General features: G+C 39.6%; 1 protein-coding gene across 1 annotated transcript in view; it reads left to right on the forward strand.

Moving 5' to 3' along the window:
* The first annotated feature begins 14,931 nt into the window (after positions 1 to 14,931).
* Positions 14,932 to 21,628, forward strand: part of SSPN (sarcospan) — a 35,589-nt gene continuing 28,892 nt past the window's right edge. The window contains exon 1 of the mRNA XM_042946115.1: positions 14,932 to 15,207. Coding sequence (XP_042802049.1) covers positions 14,932 to 15,207 — 276 coding nt within the window. The remainder of the gene's footprint in view (positions 15,208 to 21,628) is intronic.

Here is a 21,628-nt window from a genome sequence, read left to right on the forward strand (position 1 = left end):
TTGCCTCTGACTCTAAATTTCTGTCCTAAGTTGGTGATAAATCTTTGGCAAAATAAAATTAACAGGCTAGGTTTATACAATGATTAAGTAATAAGGATAATTATCTTGATTGGTTTTTAAAACATCTTTGATTGAACGTCCCAAATAAAAGTTCCAAATGTTTGAGCAACTATAGCTTTACTAAGTAAAAGTTTAACTCTTTTAATTCACAAGGGTGAAGGATCAGAGTTATTTCAGATGCATTAGTTGGTGCCTGGACTTTATTCTTCTTTTTTGATTTGAGACAACAGCTTACATTCCTAGTCATGTATCAAGATCATCTATAGAGCCTTTGAAAACTACAAATGCTGTATGCCAAATTCACTTCCTGAATTAGAATCTCTAGAGAAAAGTCTAGGTCATAGGTATTTAAAAAGAACAACAGTGTGGGTTATTCTGATACACAGATGGGATTCAGAACCACTAACTGATTATAACCCCTTTACTTTCAGAAATTGTTACCTTTACCTTAGTATATTATACCTATCTTTTTCCCCCATAAAACTTTCTTTAAAAATATTATCTTAGAAGTATCTTATTTAAAAAAATATTTTATTTGTTTATTTTTAGAGAGAGAGGGAGAGACAGAGAGCATGGGAGCAAGGGGAGATGGGAAGAGGGAAAGAGAGAGAAAGAATCTCTCGTTATGGGGCTCAATCCCATAACCCTGGGATCGTGACCTGAGCTGAAGTCAAGAGTTGGGTGCTCAACCGACTGAGCCACCCAAATGCCCCATTTAAGCAGCATCTTATAATTGAAACTAAATTCAATTAGTATATGAGCATCTGGTCCAGAGAGCATTTCTCCATCTACTAAGTTGTGATTTTTTTAAATTGAGCATCCACTACATATCTGATTGTGTGTTTGTTGTTTAGGAGACTATAAAATAAATTTAAGACCCAAGCTCTATCCTAAATGGCCAAGGTTAGAAATTGGGGAGGATGTTGATGGTATTATGAAAGGGGTGTTCAGAATACTTAGATCTATTCCAAATCAAAGCCACCCTCCCTCATGAGTTTCCTAAGGAATATGAATGCATAAAGAAGGTGCTAAGTTGCTAGCTGGACTTTGGACCCAGACACCATCATAGGCTGCAATATGATTCTGAGCTGGATCACAAAGCCTAGGCTAGCCACCCATCCAGGGCCTCGTCACAACTCCTGGTCAGCATCCCAAATTATACTGTACTCTAGATGACCATGTGGAAGGAAGAAACTGAAATAAAGGAACCTGTCTTCAAATAGGAGCATCAGGGGACTATGAGCTTCCCAAAGAAATAGCCCCCACCTCAGCCTGCTACCTTCACTTGTGAATGAAAACTTGAGGAGAGGAACAACAAACAAGCTTGTCCTTCTAATCGGCCCATAACAATTTCCTGGGGGTGTTGGCCGAGGACTAGGGGGGAACAAGGAAGATTGCTGCTCCGTAGCCTGCAAAAAGCAATCTGCATGAGCAAAGATGAAGGTATCCCCTTTCTGGATTTGCAAAGCACTGTGCATATTTATAAATTGCTGTTATTTATTACACTCTCTTCTGTAACCCATCTTGTTCGTTATTTAGTGCTAACATGGTTCTTAGCACAAAGTAGGTAACCAATAATGCTTTATGAGTGAAGACTGTCATGTAAAGCAAATGCAGACTGTAGGATCTTGTAAATAACAACTCACAAAATTACATAATACATATAATGTTGTAGAAGTTCAAAAAAAGAAATAGTTGAATGGCATGGAGAGGGAGGAAAATCTTCACAGGGAGTGTGGGCTTAAGACAGACCTTTACATAGAGTAAACCTTGTGTTTACAGAGCAAACATCTGACCTGTGACCAGGGATGTGAACTCTTCCTTTGGATGCTGGAGAATAGTGACAAGTCAGCTGGGACTTTGAGAGGGAATAGAAGCTGCACACCTGGCCAAAGACCATCAACGGTCAAAACATAGAACATTTAGTGGCTTTGTTTGTTTTTCTTCTAGATGGGCATCCACAGAAGAAAGAGCATTATAAATATTAGTAAATAAAATGGAAATATTTTATCTCATAAAGAGGAAGAGAGCAAAAATGAAATGCAGCCTATAGAATGATGGAAGTGAGTTTCTCTTAAAAACTGTTTCTTTTTTTTAAATTTGTTTTTGTTGTCTGGTTGGTGATATCACAATGTAATGTGCCCATTAGAGGACAACACAAAAATAGGAAGATGGGACAAATATCATGTATGTCTCACTGCCCCCAAAGGAATTGCTTTGAACATTTCAGTGAGTTTTTTCTAGGTGCCAGTTTCATTCTTATTAAACCCCAAGCAACTTGCTTCAATAAATGTTTCACATTTTTCCCTTTTCTCTTATGTTGTTTCCCCTACTCTCTCTAAACAGGATGTACAAAAAGATAAAATTATTTTGATTTGAAATATGGAATGTTAGGCTTTTAGTAACAAGATTTAAAATAATGCATGAATTTTGAAATACATGATATTGAGAAAAAATGCTCTTTCTCACCACTTACGTGATGTATGAAATGTATATTGCAGATGGCTTATGGACAAGAAATATGACTAAGTGAAAAATAGATGTTGCAAATGATTGACAGGCATGGGAGTCATGAATTACAGCAAGACCTTGGTTCTTGGTATTCAGCGGAGCTGAGAGAGGGCCGTCCTCCAGGACCAGCAATATAGTTGGGTATTTAGTCAGTCACCGCCCCCCCCCCCCACCCCCAATACCTTGTCCTGGTCTGATTATACACTTACTACCTTGGGGCAGAGGGGCAAAAAAAGCGAAACTAGGAGGGTTCGTCTCCAAGACCTAGGTGTAGGGAAGGAGCTGCTGGATGAGTGACAGGATTTCATGAATCAACAGGTCCAACCTGATACATTTCAGAGTTACCTCATGGATAAATAACCACAAGGCATGAATGATCACTCTGCTATGCCACACATTTCCCAACTACACATTCTGTGTGCCCTAGATTGTGACACACTGTAGTAGTCACTTGGCCCTTTGTGCCTTGCTACACCTGACACACAATCCCCTTCTCACACATGTACACTTTGTTATACTTTTCTGGTATGTGTCTCTCTCCAGTTGAATGGGTTCCTACCTTTTTACCATCATGCCTACTGGGTTACTTGGCAATTTTAGACACTCAATAAATGTTGGTGGAATGAACACAAGAATGAATGTTGTACAGGCAGCTCACTACTGAGAAAGAGGCACCAAGAAGAAATAAATTGATATAGTTACAGTTAGCCTTTGGGAAGGGAATTGCCTTAAGGTATGACAAGGGTGTTGAGCTTAGTCTGGGTGTGTCCTTGACAGGTTTATAGAGTGAGACTTAAGCATGAGGGTACATCCCACACATACTAAATGCCTAGAGTCCAGCCCAAATATAACTAAATCCGGAATTTGGGGGAAAAAACCCCAACATGTCTTAAATACTCTTCAGGTGATTCTGACCTTCATTCTTGACTAAACACCAGCATGCAAGTATCTGTTAACATGTTACTTAATTTTAAGATTTAGGCTAATTAAAGAGCAACAAAAGCTTTAGGTGTAATTAACTAATTGAGCACGATGCTTTATTTGTACAAATAAGCTAAAGAAGGTATAGATTGTAAAATAGCACTTGGCATTTCCCCACATGCCAAATTGTGAAAGTGTCATAAATGGGCACTTTATAAAATGTCTATCCTACCCTACAATGGCTTCATACTTTTCTACACAGTTTGACAGGGAAAAAAATGTGTTATTTTAACATTCCTGTCTTTTTGGAAATGAACGCACTTCTCACTTGCCATTTCTATATGTTTTTCTTACACTACTGTAGGTCTGTTATTTCAGAGATGGGGTATTCATGGGCAATGCTGAAGTTCACCTAGGTGGGTACATAGTTAGGATACCTTCAGTTTCAAGGGAAATAACTCACTTTTAAACAAAAGGGATATCTTTTGACTTGTTTATTTATTTAGCTATTCAACAGATACTGATTGAGCACCTAGTACGCGCCGAGAATTGATGGTGCAGTGGCAAATAAGACAATCTCTGCCTTAGGACACTCAGGGAACTTGCTTCAGGCACAGTTGTTTTCTGAGGCTCAGAGAATGTTGTCAAATTCTCTGTCTCTCTCTTCTCTCATCTCTGTTTCTCCTTGTTCATTGGTCTTGTTCTTACCTGTTACAGAAAGATTCCCTCCGACTTGTGTGAAAGATACCCTACAACTGACAACCTCCATTCCAAAAAAAAAAAAAAAGGGGGCGCCTGGGTGGCGCAGTCGGTTAACCGTCCGACTTCAGCCAGGTCACAATCTCGCGGTCCATGAGTTCGAGCCCCGCGTCAGGGTCTGGGCTGATGGCTCAGAGCCTGTTTCCGATTCTGTGTCTCCCTCTCTCTCTGCCCCTCCCCCGTTCATGCTCTGTCTCTCTCTGTCCCAAAAATAAATAAAAAACGTTGAAAAAAAAATTAAAAAAAAAAAAAAAAAAAAAGAGCCAGAGGATTGCACCCCACCCCAGCATTCTTGTCTCATGCTTCATGGAAGGATTCTCACTTACTCTGTTTTGCCTTCGTCTTTCATGTTCCTGACCCTTAATGCCAGCGTAGGAGCAGAGGTACTACGATTGGTTAGACTAGGGCCAGAGGCCAATTCCTGTGGTCAGGGGATGGGCAGAAGTCCCACAAGACCATACTGGGATGGGTGAGAGGCCATTCCCCAACATCAAAAGGGATTTTAGGCCACAAAACCAGTGTCATCCACCATACCATGATCTTATAGGGAGTAGAACATTTGAGAAGTATAAACTTTTTTCTATCATGATTTATCTCATCTCACTTAATGTTAGATTATCAAAACATTGTTTCTGAAGTGCCAGAAATTCAGTAGCTTCTGTGAAATAATTTGAAATCAATTGGGGAAGTCAAGTGTGAGTTTCCTTCCTAATCTGATGTTACCTTCACAAGGTGCATAGCACAAGATTATAAATAAAACGGTAGCCCTTTTATGATTGACTGCGGTGAGTGTCAGATATTTGAGTACAGTCACTTCCTTGAGGCAGTGGGTAGGGTCAAAGTTCAGAGGAGAGAGCTTGAAGGCAGTAGAAGAGAAGGGGCTGAATCATCTTTTTCTGGAGATCATTCTGGAAAAGTCCCAATTACTGATTTGGGTGAGAGTACAGTGGGTGGTGGTGAGGAAAAACAAAATTTTATTGTGAAGCCAAGCACTAATTTGGTAGCAAAACTTGAGAGATATCAGACAGTGAGTGTAAGAGAAGGACAGTGAGGGTTACTTTTCTGTGGAGAACGTGAGAGGGGAAACCATGAGGACATGCCAAAGAGAAATTGCAAAGAAAGATAGTGCATAGGAAAGGAAAAGTGAATAAGAAAATATGGCAGAGCTAGGATAAAAGCTAACAATTATTGCTTAGTTATCCATGCCAGGGAACGGTTCTCATGTTTTCATCACATAGTTACTAAGACTTAGAGCTGAGATTGGAACTCAGGCAGTCTGAGTCCAGTGTTTGCATTCAGAGCTATATAAAGGTGAGAGAATTCATAGAAGAACTGTAGGAGAAAGAGAACATGGCTGGCATGGATTTGTCTTATGGCCAAAGATGTCTTTAAAGGTGGTGATGACTGGATATGGAACCAAACGCAGGGAGTCATAAGTCTACAGAAACCTGCATATTCTGAAAAGGATAAAAGATGTTGGTCTGTCATAGAGTCAGACAATGACTCAGTTATTCTAACTAAGGAGGAAGATTTGTGGTCAGAATGAAAATTATAGTTTGCTTGTAACAACATAGGATATTTAAAATGACTTTGTGGTGGTTTTTTAAAATACTTTTTAATATTTATTTATTTTTGAGAGACAGAAAGAGACAGAGCACGAGTAGGGTAGGGACAGAGAGAGAGAGGGAAACACAGAATCCAAAGCGGGCTCCAGGCTCCAAGCTGTCAGCACAGAGCCCGATTCAGGGCTCTAACCCACAAAACTGTGAGATCATGACCTGAGCTGAAGTCGGATGCTTAACTGACCAAGCCACCCAGGCACCCTGACTTTGTGGTGTTTTAAATGTTATTATTTAGAAATCCTGATTATAATTCATCCAGTGTCCATTTGAGTTATTCCTAAAGACAACTCTTAAAAATGGACAAACAAAATACGCAATTCAAGAATTTTAAAGAAATACCGTTACATCAGAAACACCTGAATCTAGATGGATTGCATAAAAACAGCATAACTATTTAGGATCTATAAATATTTACTAAAACCATACAAAGTTCTATGTGCTGTGCTGAGTACTATAGGACTGATGGTGATTAGGAAAGCATGGAACACCTGGCTGGCTCAGTCGGTGGAGTGTGCGACTCTAGATCTCAGGGTTGTGATTTTGAGCCCCATGTTGGGTGTAAACATTACTTAAAAATAAAAAAATTAAATTAAAAAAAAAGGAAAGCATGGTTTCTGCCCTCATAGTGCTTATGGCCTAGACTCTAGACAGCATCTGTCCATGCTACTCTGGGATTTGGCAGGGATTTTTGTGTACGAAGCACTGTATGCCCTGGTGATACTGTGATTTATAAGAAATATATATTTGATTTTTGTCTCATTTCGGGCACAAAGCTCCTAAAATCCTCAGAGTTTCCTAAGGGATGAGAGTGATAAAGATGTCTTTTTTTATATTAATGAGATGATATTGGGACTAAACCTAAGGATGTGGACTAGCTGCCAGAAGAAGCAGCCATGTGATTAGAGGTTTGGAAGTTTCAGTCCCACCCCCTGACCTCCAGGGATGAGAGGGACTGGAGGTTGAATCAATCACCAGTAATCAATGAATTAATCAGCCATGGCTATGTAATGAAGCCTCCACAAAACCCCAAAGGGATAGGATTCGTTGGTGAACTGGAATCTTTCTCATGCCACCGAGCCAGGCCCCAGACTCTGTGAGGACAGAAGCTCCTTTGCTATGGACCTTGCCCTGTGGATCACTTCACCTGGCTGTTGACTAGTATCCTTTCATATCATTTGTAGTAAACCAGTAATCTAGTGAATAAAGTAGTTTCCTGAGTTCTGTAGCCACTCTGGCCAATTAATCAAATACAAGGGGAGGATCACAGAATCCTCTGTTCATAGCCAATAAGTCAGAAGCACAGGTAACAGCATCTGAAGTTGGGCCAGTCTTAGTCTTAGTGGGGCTGAGCCCTTAACCTCTGGAATCAATCAATGCTGTCTCTGGGTAAATACAGTCAGAATTGGATTGAAATGTAGCATACCCAGCTGGTGTTGGAGAACTGCTCGGTGGTATGGGGAAAAACCTACACATTGGAATTGGGAGCATAGCCCTTAACACATATGTTTAACATGTATGTTAACATCAATGTACTAATTCAATTTCTTTATGCAATAAAACTCATCAAGCTGTACATTAAATGTGTATCAACAAATCTAACAAAATCCAATTCATATAGCTAAAATATATCGAAAGAACGCCGGTCTTAGAGTAAGAAGGAAAAAATATAGCCTTGAGCAAATCATTTAACCACTCTGAAGAAATTCTGACTTCACCGGATTTTGATGAGATTTAGAGATAATATGTGACAGAACTTTGTAACCCATAAAGATACAGATACACATTTCAGACATTATTATTATTTTTTGTAATTTTACAGAAAATTATGTTTTTATTCTTTTAGAGAAAATTTTCAGAAAATGATGTAGTTTTATGAAATGTATTTATAATTAGATATAGTGATAAAATATGCTGTGAGATAGGATGTGGAAGTAGAATGGCTCTCTATCTAAAATCTGCATCATTTAGAAGAAGAATATTTGATATTACATTCATTGTATATGTATCCTGGAAGAGGCCAGAAGACATGAATTCTCTGAAATGCCTTCTTTCCATCCCTGCAAATTTAACTGCATTCCCTTCAGTTCTACATTCTTTCCTCGTATCTCAGCCTATGAAGGGAATTTCCATCTGACTAAGTCTCTTGCCTCAAGGAAGTTATCTGATCAATTAACCAAAAAAAAAAAAAAAAAAAAAAAAAAATGAGGCAAACTTTTCTTCAACTTTATATTTTCCCTTTAGCTACAGCTTTTTCTTTTTCCTTCCCTTCACAGCTAAGCTTTTCTGTAGATTTATTTCTACATGGGTTTCCCCTTTGTCCCTTCCCACTCACTAAAATCTTGAAACTACTATATGGGGCTGCTCTTGGCAAAGGCAATCAATGGCCATCTTGCCACTAGAGTCTATGTACATTTTATGTTTACCTTGCTTGGTTCTTTATAGAGTTCAAGGAGGGAATGAGTTTGGGGTAACTTTGGGACACTCAAATGGAGATGTGAGTAGGTATTTACATTTGCAGACCTAGAACTAAGCACAGAAGTCTGGGCTCCTTACATTTGGGAATCTTCAGTGAATCCATAGAACGTATAGTGTAAGGAGACAGAATACCAACATTTAGGAGTTCAGCAAAAGAAATCCAGTCCATGAAGAAACTTGAGAAGGTGAGTGTGGTGGTTTTAAAATATGTCTTTGATACTATTTGATACTTTGATACTCTTCCTTTTAATAGAAGGCTCTTAATTCCTCTCCCCTTGAGTGTGGGCTGGACTTAGTGAATCTCTCCTAAAGAATGTAACTCAAGAGTTACTACGTGACTTTTGTTGCTGGGTCATGAAAAGGGTAGCTTTTACCTTGTTCCTTCAGTTTCTGAATCTCTTGTTCTGGTTGAAGCCAGTCACCATGTTGTGAGGATATTCAAACAGCCCTGTGGAGAGGCCAGTGAGTGGAGAGGCCACAGGGGGAGGAACAAACTTGGCAGCTGGAGGAGTGAGCCACATTGAAACCAGAACCTTCTGCTTCCGTCAAAACTTCAGATGATCCCAGACCCCAGTCTTCAAGGCTTCCAACTGAGACCCCAGATAACATGAGGAAACAAACCATCCCTGCTGTTCCTTATTTTAATATTAGACCAACAGAAACTATGAAATAATAAATAATTATTGTTGTTTCAAACCACTAAGTTTTGGGGTGATTTATTATGCAGCAATAAATAATTAATACAGAGGAGCCAGAAAGGCAGGAGAGAAATTAAGAGAGTTTGATAAGAGAATTTGAATTTTAAAAACTCCAACTGTCTAATATCCAAAATATATAGGGAAGTTATACTACTCTAAATACTAAAAAAAATCTGATTTAAAAATGGGCAGAAGATCTGAATAGACATCTTCCCAAAGAAGACACACAGAGATGGCAAATAGAACCATGAAAAGATGCTCAACATCACTAATCATCAGGGGAATGCAAATCGAAACCACCGGGAGATATCACTTTAACACCTGTTAGGATGGCTATTATCAAAAAGACAATAAATAACAAGTGTTGGCAAGGATGTGGAGAAAAAGGCATCCTTGTGCACTGTTGGTGGGAATGTAAATTGGTGCAGCCACTGTGGAAAACAGTATGGTTTCTCAAAAAATTAAAGATAGAAATAGCATATACTCCAGTAATTTCACTACTGGGTATTTACCCAAAGAAAACAAAAACACTAATTCAAAAAGATACATGCACTCCTCTTTATTGCAGCATTGTTTACAATAACTAAGATATGAGAGCAACCTACGTGTCCATGGTTAGATGAATGGATAAAGAAGATGTGGTATATATATTACATTATAAGGGTATATTATTCAGCCAAAAAAAGAGAATGAAATCTTGCCATTTGTGACAACATGGATAGGCCTAGAGGATATTCTGTTGCCAACTCCATAATCCTTTTTTAAATTCAATAATCAAAGATTAGTTTTGCCTTTACAATTTTTTTATACAAATAGAATTATGCAGGGCATATTATTTTGTATCTGGTTTCTTTCTTTCAGTACACTCCTAGTGAAATTCATTCAGGTCATTGCTTACATAGTAGTTCATTCCCTCTTTTTTAAAAAGAGTTTAATTGAAGTATAATTAACATACAGTGAATAGTTCATTCCTTCTTATTGTCAAGTGGTATTCCATTGTATGAATGCACCACAACCATTCTCCCTGTACTCTGATGTAAAATACACTTAGTTATTTCTTCTTGACCATAGGCAGTGACAACATCAGAATTACATGGACAAAATTATATGTAGAAAAATTTGATATCATTATAAATAACATCAAAGAGGTGGAATGCATTAGAAAATGATAGTTATCATCTCTCCAGACTCTCTATAGAATGAGAAAGTTAGAAGTCTTCTGTTGACCATAAAGAGTACACTGCCCATATAACACTTAACCTGAAAATATAAACTGCAATGAAAAAAATCACAGATGGGTCAATTTTTTGAAAAAAAAAAAAAAAATGAACCAAAAGATATACTGAAAATTAATGACAAAGAAAAAAAGAGAATAGAAAAAAATGGGAGTTTTTAAAATTTCTTGTACACATAACAAATACACATGCACACACATACATATCAGCAATACCTGTAGTCATTTTATGTAGGGGCCAATGGTACTGCATATCACACATGAGTTTTCAGTTGCTCTCTGGGGAGTATTTGATACTTTTTTAAAATCAAATCTAACAGAAACTTAAAAAAAAAGAAATAAAGGGGTGCCTGTGTGGCTCAGTCGGTAAAGCGTCTGACTCTTGATCTTGGCTCAGGTCATGATCTCAGGGTTTGTGGGTTCAAGCCTGGAATTGGGCTCTGCAACAACAGTACAGAGCCTGTTTGGGATTCTGTCTCTCCCTCTCTCTGCCCCTCCCCCACTCATGTGCTGGTGTATGTGCTTTCTCTCTCTCTCTCAAAATAAATAAATAAACTTTAAAAATCTAAGTGAATTCTTTGATATATTTAACTACACATTAAAGACACTCAATGCAGGGGCGCCTGGGTGGCTCAGTCGGTTAAGCGGCCGACTTCGGCTCAGGTCATGATCTCACAGTCCGTGGGTTCGAGCCCCGCGTCAGGCTCTGTGCTGACAGCTCAGAGCCTGGAGCCTGTTTCAGATTCTCTGTCTCCCTCTCTCTCTGCCCCTCCCCTGTTCATGCTCTGTCTCTCTCTGTCTCAAAAATAAATAAATGTTAAAAAAAAAATTAAAAAAAAATAAAGACACTCAATGCAGACCTTGGAACTGTAATAATTTTTCTATGAAATCTCTTTTGTTCTTGGTAAATCTCATCTCATGTGTTCAGATATACTTTGGTTCAAAGATTTTTTCTAGGGGCACCTGGGTGATGCAGTCGGTTAAGTGTCCTCCTCTTGATCTCAGCTCAGGTCATGATCTCACGGTTTGCAACTTTGAACCCCGCATCAGGCTCTGCGGGATGGTGCAGTACCTGCTTGGGATTCTCTCTCTCCTTCTCTCTGCCTCTCCCCTGCTTGTGTGTGCATGTGCTCTCTCTCTCCCTCAAAATAAATAAACTTTAAAAAAAAAGATATTTCTAGTTGGACATTTTGTTAATGATACTAGTTACAAAAAGAGTTATCATCTTCCCACTTCTGAACTTCTGAGGCATAAATACTTCACAATAATGTGGAATTGGGGACACAGCAAAGATACTAAGCTTAATTTTGTTACTTTCCCCAGAGGATCAAAATAACGTGTATCAACTTCTGTCCTGCAATTTCTACTTTACACTCTGTTAGTTTTGAGTTCTAAGAGCAGCCAGGAGAGTATCTGAAGACACTTTGTTTCTACTTTGCCTTTCTTCCCAGTAATATAAATATCTGAAAAGGTTATTGCTTAACCTATAAAACAGAGACATTCAAATTTATGAATACTAAAAACACTCTGTTCATTTCTGTTAAACGATGTGATGAGCTGGAAATGGTGATTTTTCTCAGTGGAAAGGACATGTCAAATAAAGGAAGAACTTTCCTTGTCGCATTCTTAACGACCCTCTGATTCCATTGTAGCCTTGATTATTCTTTATCACTAACCTTTTGACCACTTTTCTCACCCTCTTCTTTGCTTCTACTTCCCCATATTGGTAAGTCAAAATGCCATTCTCACCACCATCATCTCATGGTTATAGACCAGGCCTCCTCAAACACAGATTCAACCAAACAGTTGGGGATTTGAGCAGGCATATGGTTCCCTGTATCGCTGTTTCCTTCACTGGAAGCTGGAAATTGAAGTCAGTGGTTGTAATCAGACTAGAAGGATTACAATTCATCTAGGCTATTATTCACTGCTGCTGGTTTCATTTGTAACTTGTCTCTGCGAAGCGATTAAAAGGAAGCCGTTATTATAAGAATTTATGTACAACTGGCTTATGAATGTAAGCCACACTGGTTCTGAAACTTGTAAGACAAACCTACAGGAATATCCTATTATTTTAACTATTCTAACTTACATCTAATTTAAAGTTTTGAAGAAGATTTTATTTCTAAGACAGCATAGCCATATGGTCAGCAAATAGAGCCTGTGTCTAGTCACAAGTTAATAATAGAAATAACAGTTTCCATTGACTATTGTATATATCATGGTGGTGAATCAAGATATTTTTGTAAAGTACTCAAATAGCCTTAGGTTCAACGCTAACAGCTAATTCCATGATGTATAAAATACTACCTATGACCATTAAACTGTTTAAAATCACAAATGAGGGACACCTGAGTGGTTGTTGGTTAAGCATCTGACTTTGGTCAGGTCATGATGTCACAGTTTGTGAGTTTGAGCCCCGCATCAGGCTCTGTGCTGACAGCTCAGAGCCTGGAACTTGCTTTGTATTCTGTGTCTCCCTCTCTGTGCCCTTCCCCCACTTGTGCTCTGTCTCTCTCTCTCTCAAAAATAAACATTAAAATTTTTTTTTAAAACATCACAAATGATTTACACAGTCCACTTGTTTGCCTGTAGGAAATAATAAAATAAGTAATCCACAAGAGTTACCATTTGGCTCCCCTCACCTCCATCCCTAACTAACTAGGTGAGTGGCTTAATAATCTGGTTACTTGATAATTTTGATATTCATTTTTTCATATTTAAAGGGGAAACTATAATTATAAGGTGGTTGTGAGGAGTAACTGGCAAGTATGTAAAGCACCTGCCATGTACTTGACATAGAGCAGGTACTGAGTAATTGGATCTATATTATTCATAACAACAAATAATTAATTCTGTGTAATCAATTAGCTTCTTAAAAAACATTTACCATGTTTATGTAGAAAAACCATGTACAGTTTTGTCATTTGGGTTGTTCTCAGGTACCTTGGTGTAACACCACCTTTTTTTTTGGTCTGTCCTCACTAGAGATGCTAGCCGTGTAGACGTCCCAAAGTTGACAATGACCTTGCCTCAGCCCCTGAGTTCCTCTTGTGAGAGAGCACTGTTTCTACTGCTTCTGGGCTGTGTGGTGTGGATTCTGCTTTGGGGGCTACTGCCTTTATTCCTTGGATCATATTTTTCTCACTGATCCAGAAGGAAGGTATAAGAAAGCACTGAGGTTTATAAAATAAGTATGAATATATTTTATACTTCAAAGGTGCCTTTTTTGGGACTTGACAGTTTACAAGGAGAGTTGATGATGATTAGTTTATAATTCTAAGAAAACAAAGTGAGGAGTTAGACTTTCTTTAGATTAGCTGATAGGCAGCAATCTAGGAGTAGGCTTTATCTATCCTAGCAGCATACCAACATCATTTATTTTTTTTAAATACAGCTTTCCGAATGTTACAATGACCATCCCAAAGTAGATATAAATACTCCAAAGTGGTGGGAGCATTTCTTAGCGGTTTCACTGAAATTTTCTCTAAGTGCTACTGAGTAGAGATATGCAGGAATAAGAATCATCTGTTTTATTGATTTGTTTTGTGACTTTGGGCTGGGACTGAATCTATCTTGAACATTCTTATGTTGTAGCACAGGGTAGATGCTTTAAAAATACCCCAAATGGAGGGCACCTGGGTGGCTCAGTTGGTTAAGCTACCGACTTCCACTCAGGTCATGATCTCATGGTGGGAGAGTTCAAGCCCTGCATTGGGCTCTGTGCTGACAGCTCAGAGCCTGGAGCCTGCTTCTGATTCTGTGTCTCCCCCTCTCTCTACCCCTCCCCTGCTCACGCTCTGTGTGTCAGTAATAAATAAAACATTTTTTAAAAATACCCCAAATGGAGACAGAGTTGAACTGTCCGTGACCAAGCTCCCTAGCCACTGATGTGGAAATTAGTGAAGACTGATTGGGAAGTCCATATAGATGACTGAAAGAAGTTTTAAAACCAAATGCATTCGGGAGAGTGTATTAGTCCAGCATCTCCATAAACAGTGCTTTTAAAAGCACCTACTTCAACGGGAAAAGTGCCTTTGTCAGCCAGATTGCAGAACTTACAAAGAAAGAGAAGAGCCTGTTTCTTTGTTGGAAAATAAGAACAATTTAACTTCTGGAAATGACTTCACAGCTTGGAGCCTAGCAATGCCTAGTTTGGATTAAACTGCCTATTAATTAAACTCAAATGATTAAACATTCATCACCTTGCATTGCACCTCTCAGAAAATAAAAACAAAACAAAACAAAAAAAAAAATCCTGGGGTTTTGAGTGAGGAAAACAGTCACACCACAGACACACACACACACACACACACACACACACACACACACACACACGCAGCCTGTCTAAAGTGCACAGGGTTTACAAGGCCAAGGGACCCGCGCTGACTGCCGAGGGCGATTGACAAACCCTGCTCGCGGGCCCAGCAGGCGCTGCGTCCCGGCGCGTTGGCAGTTGGCGACCCCCCTTGACTCCCCCTCTGCGGCGGGGCTCCCGGTGGCCTTTGGAGGCTCGGCGAGTCGGGCTCCAAATGTTTTCCATATTTGTTCAGCCTCCGTAATTCGAATACCAGGGCAGGCTCAGCCCGCCCAGCGCCGCGCTCCGGGGCCCAGCGCGCTGCACACGCACCCACCCACCCACGCAGCGGCCATGGGCAAGGACAAGCAGCCCCGCGGCCAGCGCAGGCAGGGGGGGCCGGCCGCGGACGCCGCCGGACCCGACGACATGGGGCCGAAGACGGGCAAAAGGGCCCCCAAGGAGTGCGGGGAGGAGGAGGCCCGGACGTGCTGCGGCTGCCGGTTCCCGCTGCTGCTCGCGCTGCTGCAGCTGGCCCTGGGCATCGCCGTGACCGTGCTGGGCTTTCTCATGGCGAGCATCAGCTCCTCCCTGCTAGTCAGAGACACTCCATTTTGGGCTGGGATCATTGTAAGCATCAAGTCTGTTTTGCCTAAGCGCGTTTGCCAAACAGGAATGCACAGCAGCATGGTCGAGTCCAGACTAACCCAACTGCATGCGCCCTTCCCCAGCTCCACTCCTCTAACTCGCGCTCTGCTTGGTGACTGGTGCCTGCCACACTTGGTGTGCCTGGGGGCAAGGCTGGGCGCGGTGAGACTCGTGCCCCTCTTCCGCTTCTTGCTCCGACGGGCCTGCCTTTGACGTTCTGGAGCTGGCGAGGCGAGTCAGAGGCTGCTTATTTTGGTTAAGTTGGACATTCTCGATAACAACAGCAGATTCACTTCGGCTTTTTCCTCATCCTGGTCCCCCGGACCCCACCCTTGTCTCTAGATAAGTAACAGAAAGCGAAGTAAGTTCATCTCGTAAAGGCAGGTTTGGAGAAAGCCTGTGTTTGGGGTTGCCACGTTGGGTCGTATTGATTTAATTACTTTTATATTTTTACATTTGAGATTTCATGAGTAAGTTTTATAAAGAAATGTTTTAAGGCAGGATCTGTGAATACAGCAAGCACAGCCTTACTCTACTGGAGTCTAAATAGGATAAACCCAGGGGCTGGCTGCCGCAGAAGTATATTTGGGACTCTGCTAATGGATGTACTGTTCTAAGCAGAACACTGGTCAGCTGTTGTGACTGAGTGTTGGAACGCACAGCATACTTGGCTTAATTAAATGGATTCTTTGATGTGAAATGGGTGCCATTTACTGAGCACCTAGTGCTGCCTGTCCTGCAAGGGGCCTTCCGTACTTTATTTCTAATCCCCACGTCATCCTTCTGAGACACTTACTATCATTTCATTTCTCAGATGAGAAAACCGAGGGCAGACTCACCGGGAGTCACGAGTTGGCAAATCAGCCAAGTTGATTCCTTCTTGCACCAGACCACACCTGCATTTTCCTCAGTGAGCCACGCTGCCACATTTAGTTTGTGATTTTAATATTGTTAGAGTGCCTTGAGGCTTACTCAGATCTCTTTCACGTGCAGTCTTTTCTTTCATCCGTGAAACAACACTTTGAGGTGGGAACTGTTACCCTTCTTTGGACAGGAGGAAGCAGGCTAAGAGAAGCGAAGTGACAATCTCTAGGCCCAGAGATTAAAAGTGGCACAGCCAGGCGACACTAGAATGGATACTTCTGGCTCCTAGTTTCATACTGCGTCATGACTGCTATTACTGACCACAGGAACTAGAACTCATAAAACTACCCTCAAAATAATTTTGTATCAGGGACAGATGTTAAAAACACCTAATAAATATGCATCGATGCAGGTATTTCCTAATTAAGATTATTTGAACTCACAAATTCTTGCAGAGTAATTTAAAACTTCTAATTTGTGTACTACAAATTCCCATGAAATTATCATGATTGGAGTTTTCTAAATCAAGTAATTTTAAAAATAGCTTTTCACTAAGATATACTGGGTATTTTAGTCACCTAAGTGACTGTCAACCAACTCAGGGGAAAAAGTCTGTCCTTAAAGGCTAGGCGAATTAAAAGAAAGAAGGAATGAGGCTCCTTCATTCAGTGGTTTTGATGTCATTTGTAAGTGTGTTTTCTATCCTTTCTCTATTTCAACTTTAAAAAGCTCAGCACTAAAAAACCAAATTAGACGCGAAAAAAGCGTCCCGATGTTTAAGGCATGGCCATGCGAATCGTGCAATTCTGAAGTTTCATGGGCTCTTATTAGAAGCATCACATGCTCCTAATTGCCTTGGAAGCTCCCTGGGTGTGATACAAAGAACATTGTATACGGCCAGGTCTCTGTTCTTTCCAGTTTTCCGGTTTATAATCTAGGATCCATTTGAAGTTTGCTCGTAGTGTGTAGGCCTGATGATACCTGTAATCTTAGGCTTTCTTTCAACAGAGAATCTATAGAGAAAAAAGCAGTCAGTGGAGATGCCCTGAGACAAGTTGAGGAGGGTCTCCTGGAGTTAGGCGAGGAGAAACTCTCATCCCGGCTGGGCCAGAGTCCCGGGCTCCCACAGACACCGTGCTTATGAGCCTCATCTCCCTGTGTGTGGCTGGTCACGGGCACTCGTCCAGACTTTCAGGGAAGGGAAAAGACAGGGAGGCAAAAGTGTAAACACTGCTCCTGGTACTGAGCCCCAACTTGGCCATTATTTTCTAAATAACTTGGGGCAAGTTATTTAATCTCTCTAGGCTTCCATTTCTTCATTGAAATCAGAATGGTAACAATAATTCCTACCTCTTAGGGTTGTTGTGAGAATTAAATAAATGAATACAAGTCCTAATACTTAGAGCAGTGCTGGCTAGTGGTAAGCATTCAGGAGTGAATTAGCTCTTTTTATTAGCAATCAGAGAAGCAATCACTGGTAGTGGGAATCACTTTTCAAATTAGAAGCGGCTCTATTTTATCTCCAGTCTTGTGGAACAGTTATTTTAGACTTGCTACATTTCCTAGACCAGTTGAACCCTGAAGGAGATGTCAATTTGATTCTCAAAATTTCTCTGTTCATAGCCAAGTTACTGTGAGCAATCTTATGGTATTAGATTAGTCAGTACTTTCTAGATCTCTCTGGAGGTTTATAACAATTAACCTGGAGGAAAAAGAGCTCCTCAGGGTCATTTTCCCTAGGGATATGGAGTGACTGTGGTCTGGGATATCCTCCAGGAAATACTGAAACATTTGCACACTTTAGGATATCTGCTAGACCAAAGCAATACAGGTCAATCCCTGGGGCTGAGGCAAAGTCAAACCCACTTCTATAATTTAGGCTGCATTCAAGCAGGGCACCCAGACTGTACACCCACCCCATCAACAGCTTTAATGCTTCACTCTTCTGTTTCTCTTTATACTGGTTGCGTCTCCTCTTACCATATAGTACTTACTTCATTTTACAAAGGTTACTATCGTATTACTTTAGGATTTGGCGACTGCCATTCTCATCGTAGAATCTGGGTAGGTAAGTGAATCCATTCAGGTGACTTCTCATTGACCAATGTCTGGGTAACTTGATGAATATTCAGTGAACTTCTGGTTATAAACTGAAGTCTGTCGATCTAGGGTCAGAGATTTATGTCCAGTGGAATTTTAGGAAAACAAATAGGTCATTTCTTACCTACCCATAAATGTGACTTTCCTCATCCTCCATCAGAGAAATGACTGAAGTCTTTTTACTTCAGTTACAAAAGATTCCTGTAAAGGAAAAAAATGGAATGGAGCCACTATTGAGACTATGTAACCTGTAAAAGTGCCATTCTTCTCTCAAAATTCTTTATAAATGGTTGGAGGGTTGTAAGTCACACCACAATGAGAATACAAAGTGAAACAGGGTCTTTGAGGATGAACTTGGCTAGAGGCAGGGAATCCTAGGAAATAAAAGTTTGCTCTGCATTTTATTCTACTAATGGCTTGAGTAGTTGGGTCAAATAGGCATTCAGGTGTGTTCATCATTCCAGAATCCTTATTGATAAAAAAGAAAAAAAAACACATATGCATTGAAGGGATCTAAGAACTTTGAGGCCTTTACTTAACTTCTTACTCAAATGAACATAATTTGGCTTCAGTGAAGTGTAACATATTTGAACTTTGGCTTATTTTTCTTCATTCAGTAACATTTGTTGGAGGTGTCTGCTGTGCTAGGCATTGGTCTAAAAATAATAAATCATATACCAGGAGGAGATCTCTAGAGATCCTGATGGACATGTGCCCTTATCACATCTGACAGTAATGAATACTTCCGATTAGAAAATTTAACCTACACAAATATTTTTAAAGCCCATTTACCTTTCAAAGTATTTCACTTATGGTGATTTATTTGCTTTGGCATCTCTACGCCGAAGTCAATTTAAGAGCAAACTCTTTCCTCTCATCCCCAATGGGGATGCATAGTATTTGTTAGTCTCTTGGCCCTTGTAGGGAATATTCCCAAGGAAAGTGGGAATTTGCATTATTGTGGTTTTTAGCTTTCCTCACACCTTCTCCATTGTACCCATACCACACTCAGAATAAAAACCCTGAGATATATACCACATTAATCACATTGGAAAGTTTAAGGAAAGGGCTTAAAATGGAGGGAAGAATATTTCTTTTCTTTAATGTCATTCATAAAGCTCAGCGTATGAATCTGGAATGATTAAAAGTCCTGTCAAGAATTTCAATAGCAGTTTTCATATGTTAACTTACTCTAAGGAATTCAAAATGCAGGTGTATTCGGATTTTTAAAATCTATTTTTAACCCTTGCTTAATGGAATGGAAAATTAGGTGGTTATTTATTTTAAAACAGAATAGATCCTGAAATGTACAAGTAGATATATGACATATAGCAAGTAAGGAACAGATAATATTATCCGTAATTTATAAGTAGAAAAACTGAGACATGGTGATTTGGCTAAATGATTTGATCATGGTTATAGGAGAAACTGAAGGTGAGGAAGGTTTGGCATTTGGATTTTGGACAGACCCTGAAAAAAATCAAGAAACTAAAAATGGTGTCAGTTTTCCATTTAAGTATATTGACATTTGAGAAATTTAATCTGAAATTATGTTTTTAAGAAAACATTACAGGGGCGCCTGGGTGGCTCAGTCGGTTAAGCACGGACTTCAGCTCAGGTCACGATCTCACGGTCTGTGAGTTCGAGCCCCGCATCGGGCTCTGGGCTGATGGCTCAGAGCCTGGAGCCTGCTTCCGGTTCTGTGTCTCCCTCTCTCTCTGTCCCTCCCCGTTCATGCTCTGTCTCTCTCTGTCTCAAAAATAAATAAACGTTAAAAAAAAATTAAAAAAAAAAAAAAGAAAGAAAACATTACATAATAATACATTGTTTTTCACATTGGAACTTGATATGCTTCCAAGATCTAATGTTGTACCTCTGGCACCACTGGGAAATAATTTTTATTATAGCAACTGTCATAGGATTGTTAGAAACTGAGGAATGATAATTACATGGCCTAACTCTGTTTCCACTGAGTGTATATAATAAATAATGGTAGGAAAATTATCTTCTAGGTATGTGAAGTTCTCCTAGTAAGTATGAAAAATGGAATACCACTGAATTAATTTGGCAAAAGAAATTAATTTAAGTATATGAAAATAATGGAATATTTTAGAATTTGGTGACCTGTTTCCTGAAAGGATCTTAGAATAAAGAATAAGGAAGGTTAAGATTGGACAGAATCATTAAGAGAAATATATTTTCAAGGCTGCAGCTAGCCTCATACTAAGCCACACATGCGAAGGCCAAGAAGGTGTGTATTTAATGAGGAAGTTATCCCTGGATCTTCTTTCTTTTTTTAAAATAAGGAGGAGAAGTGATTGGTCCTGATATTTTTAAATCCTGTAGTGTGGATATATTCAACTTAGAAATTTAACCTCTGGAAACTTTTGAGGTATCAGTCATCATTTGGTTTTATTTTTTATGGCAGAAATACTAGTGCATAGGATTTGGGGGGTAATCAAATAAAAATAAAGCAGTTTATTCTCTTTAAGTATGGCGCATGTCCATGGGACTCCTACGTAGCATATCCCTAGACACAAGACGGGGTACCCATTCAGTGTTGAATTGAACTCTGTCTATACCACACTTCCCATTACCATAGTTTCTGCTTAAACTTGTGAAAACACATTTTTTAAACCATGGTTTGAGGCATGATATATAGCTGTGTTTTACAGTACCAATTTAAGTTTATTGATAACACTTTGAAGAACGATGAGGTAATAATAAGGAATGTGTTATTCCTGCATTTTGGGCTCCTCCTAGGTTCCAGAAATATCCAGGATACACTAACTTAGCATTACTGAGATGTTTAATTCTGTGTTATAAAATAACTACAGGATTAAAAAAAGAGGAAAAAGAGGTCGTTTGACTTATTTCACATTTCTTTAAGTAGAATAAATGACGACAAATTAAGATTGACGTGGCTGAATGCTGATGTCTTCCTTATACACAGAAAGCAATGGCATAGGTTTCCCCAATTTAGTCCAAGAGTTTTGTAGTTTGCCAGTATGATAATCCACTTTGAATTTGTTCTGAGTAAGTGGATGTTTTCTAGTTTTTCTCTTGCCTTTAGCCTTGTCTGTGCATTTCTACAAAGGGTATTCTATAACTGGGTCCACCTACCAGTGTTTCACCCTAAAGGGTTAGCATCAACATTAAAGGCTCTGTGAAGAGCTCACTATACATATATCTGTGTTGCTGGAGGAAAGGAATGGAATCTAGTCATTAAACTTTAATTAGATATCATTTTGTTGCAAACTACAGTTCATTTTTAGGGCCTAGATCCTGGCAAACTAGAGAAATGCTGATCAAAAGGGCCCATCAGAATCTAGACCTGGAGGGGACCTCATGATGTCATATTTTAACTCTAGTTATTTCTCACTGTGAATATTTAAATCCAGGTTTGTTACTATGAGTTCATAAGCTCAAGGTGAACTTT

The sequence above is a fragment of the Panthera leo genome, chromosome B4 (assembly GCF_018350215.1).
Source record: "Panthera leo isolate Ple1 chromosome B4, P.leo_Ple1_pat1.1, whole genome shotgun sequence".
NCBI lineage: Eukaryota > Metazoa > Chordata > Mammalia > Carnivora > Felidae > Panthera > Panthera leo.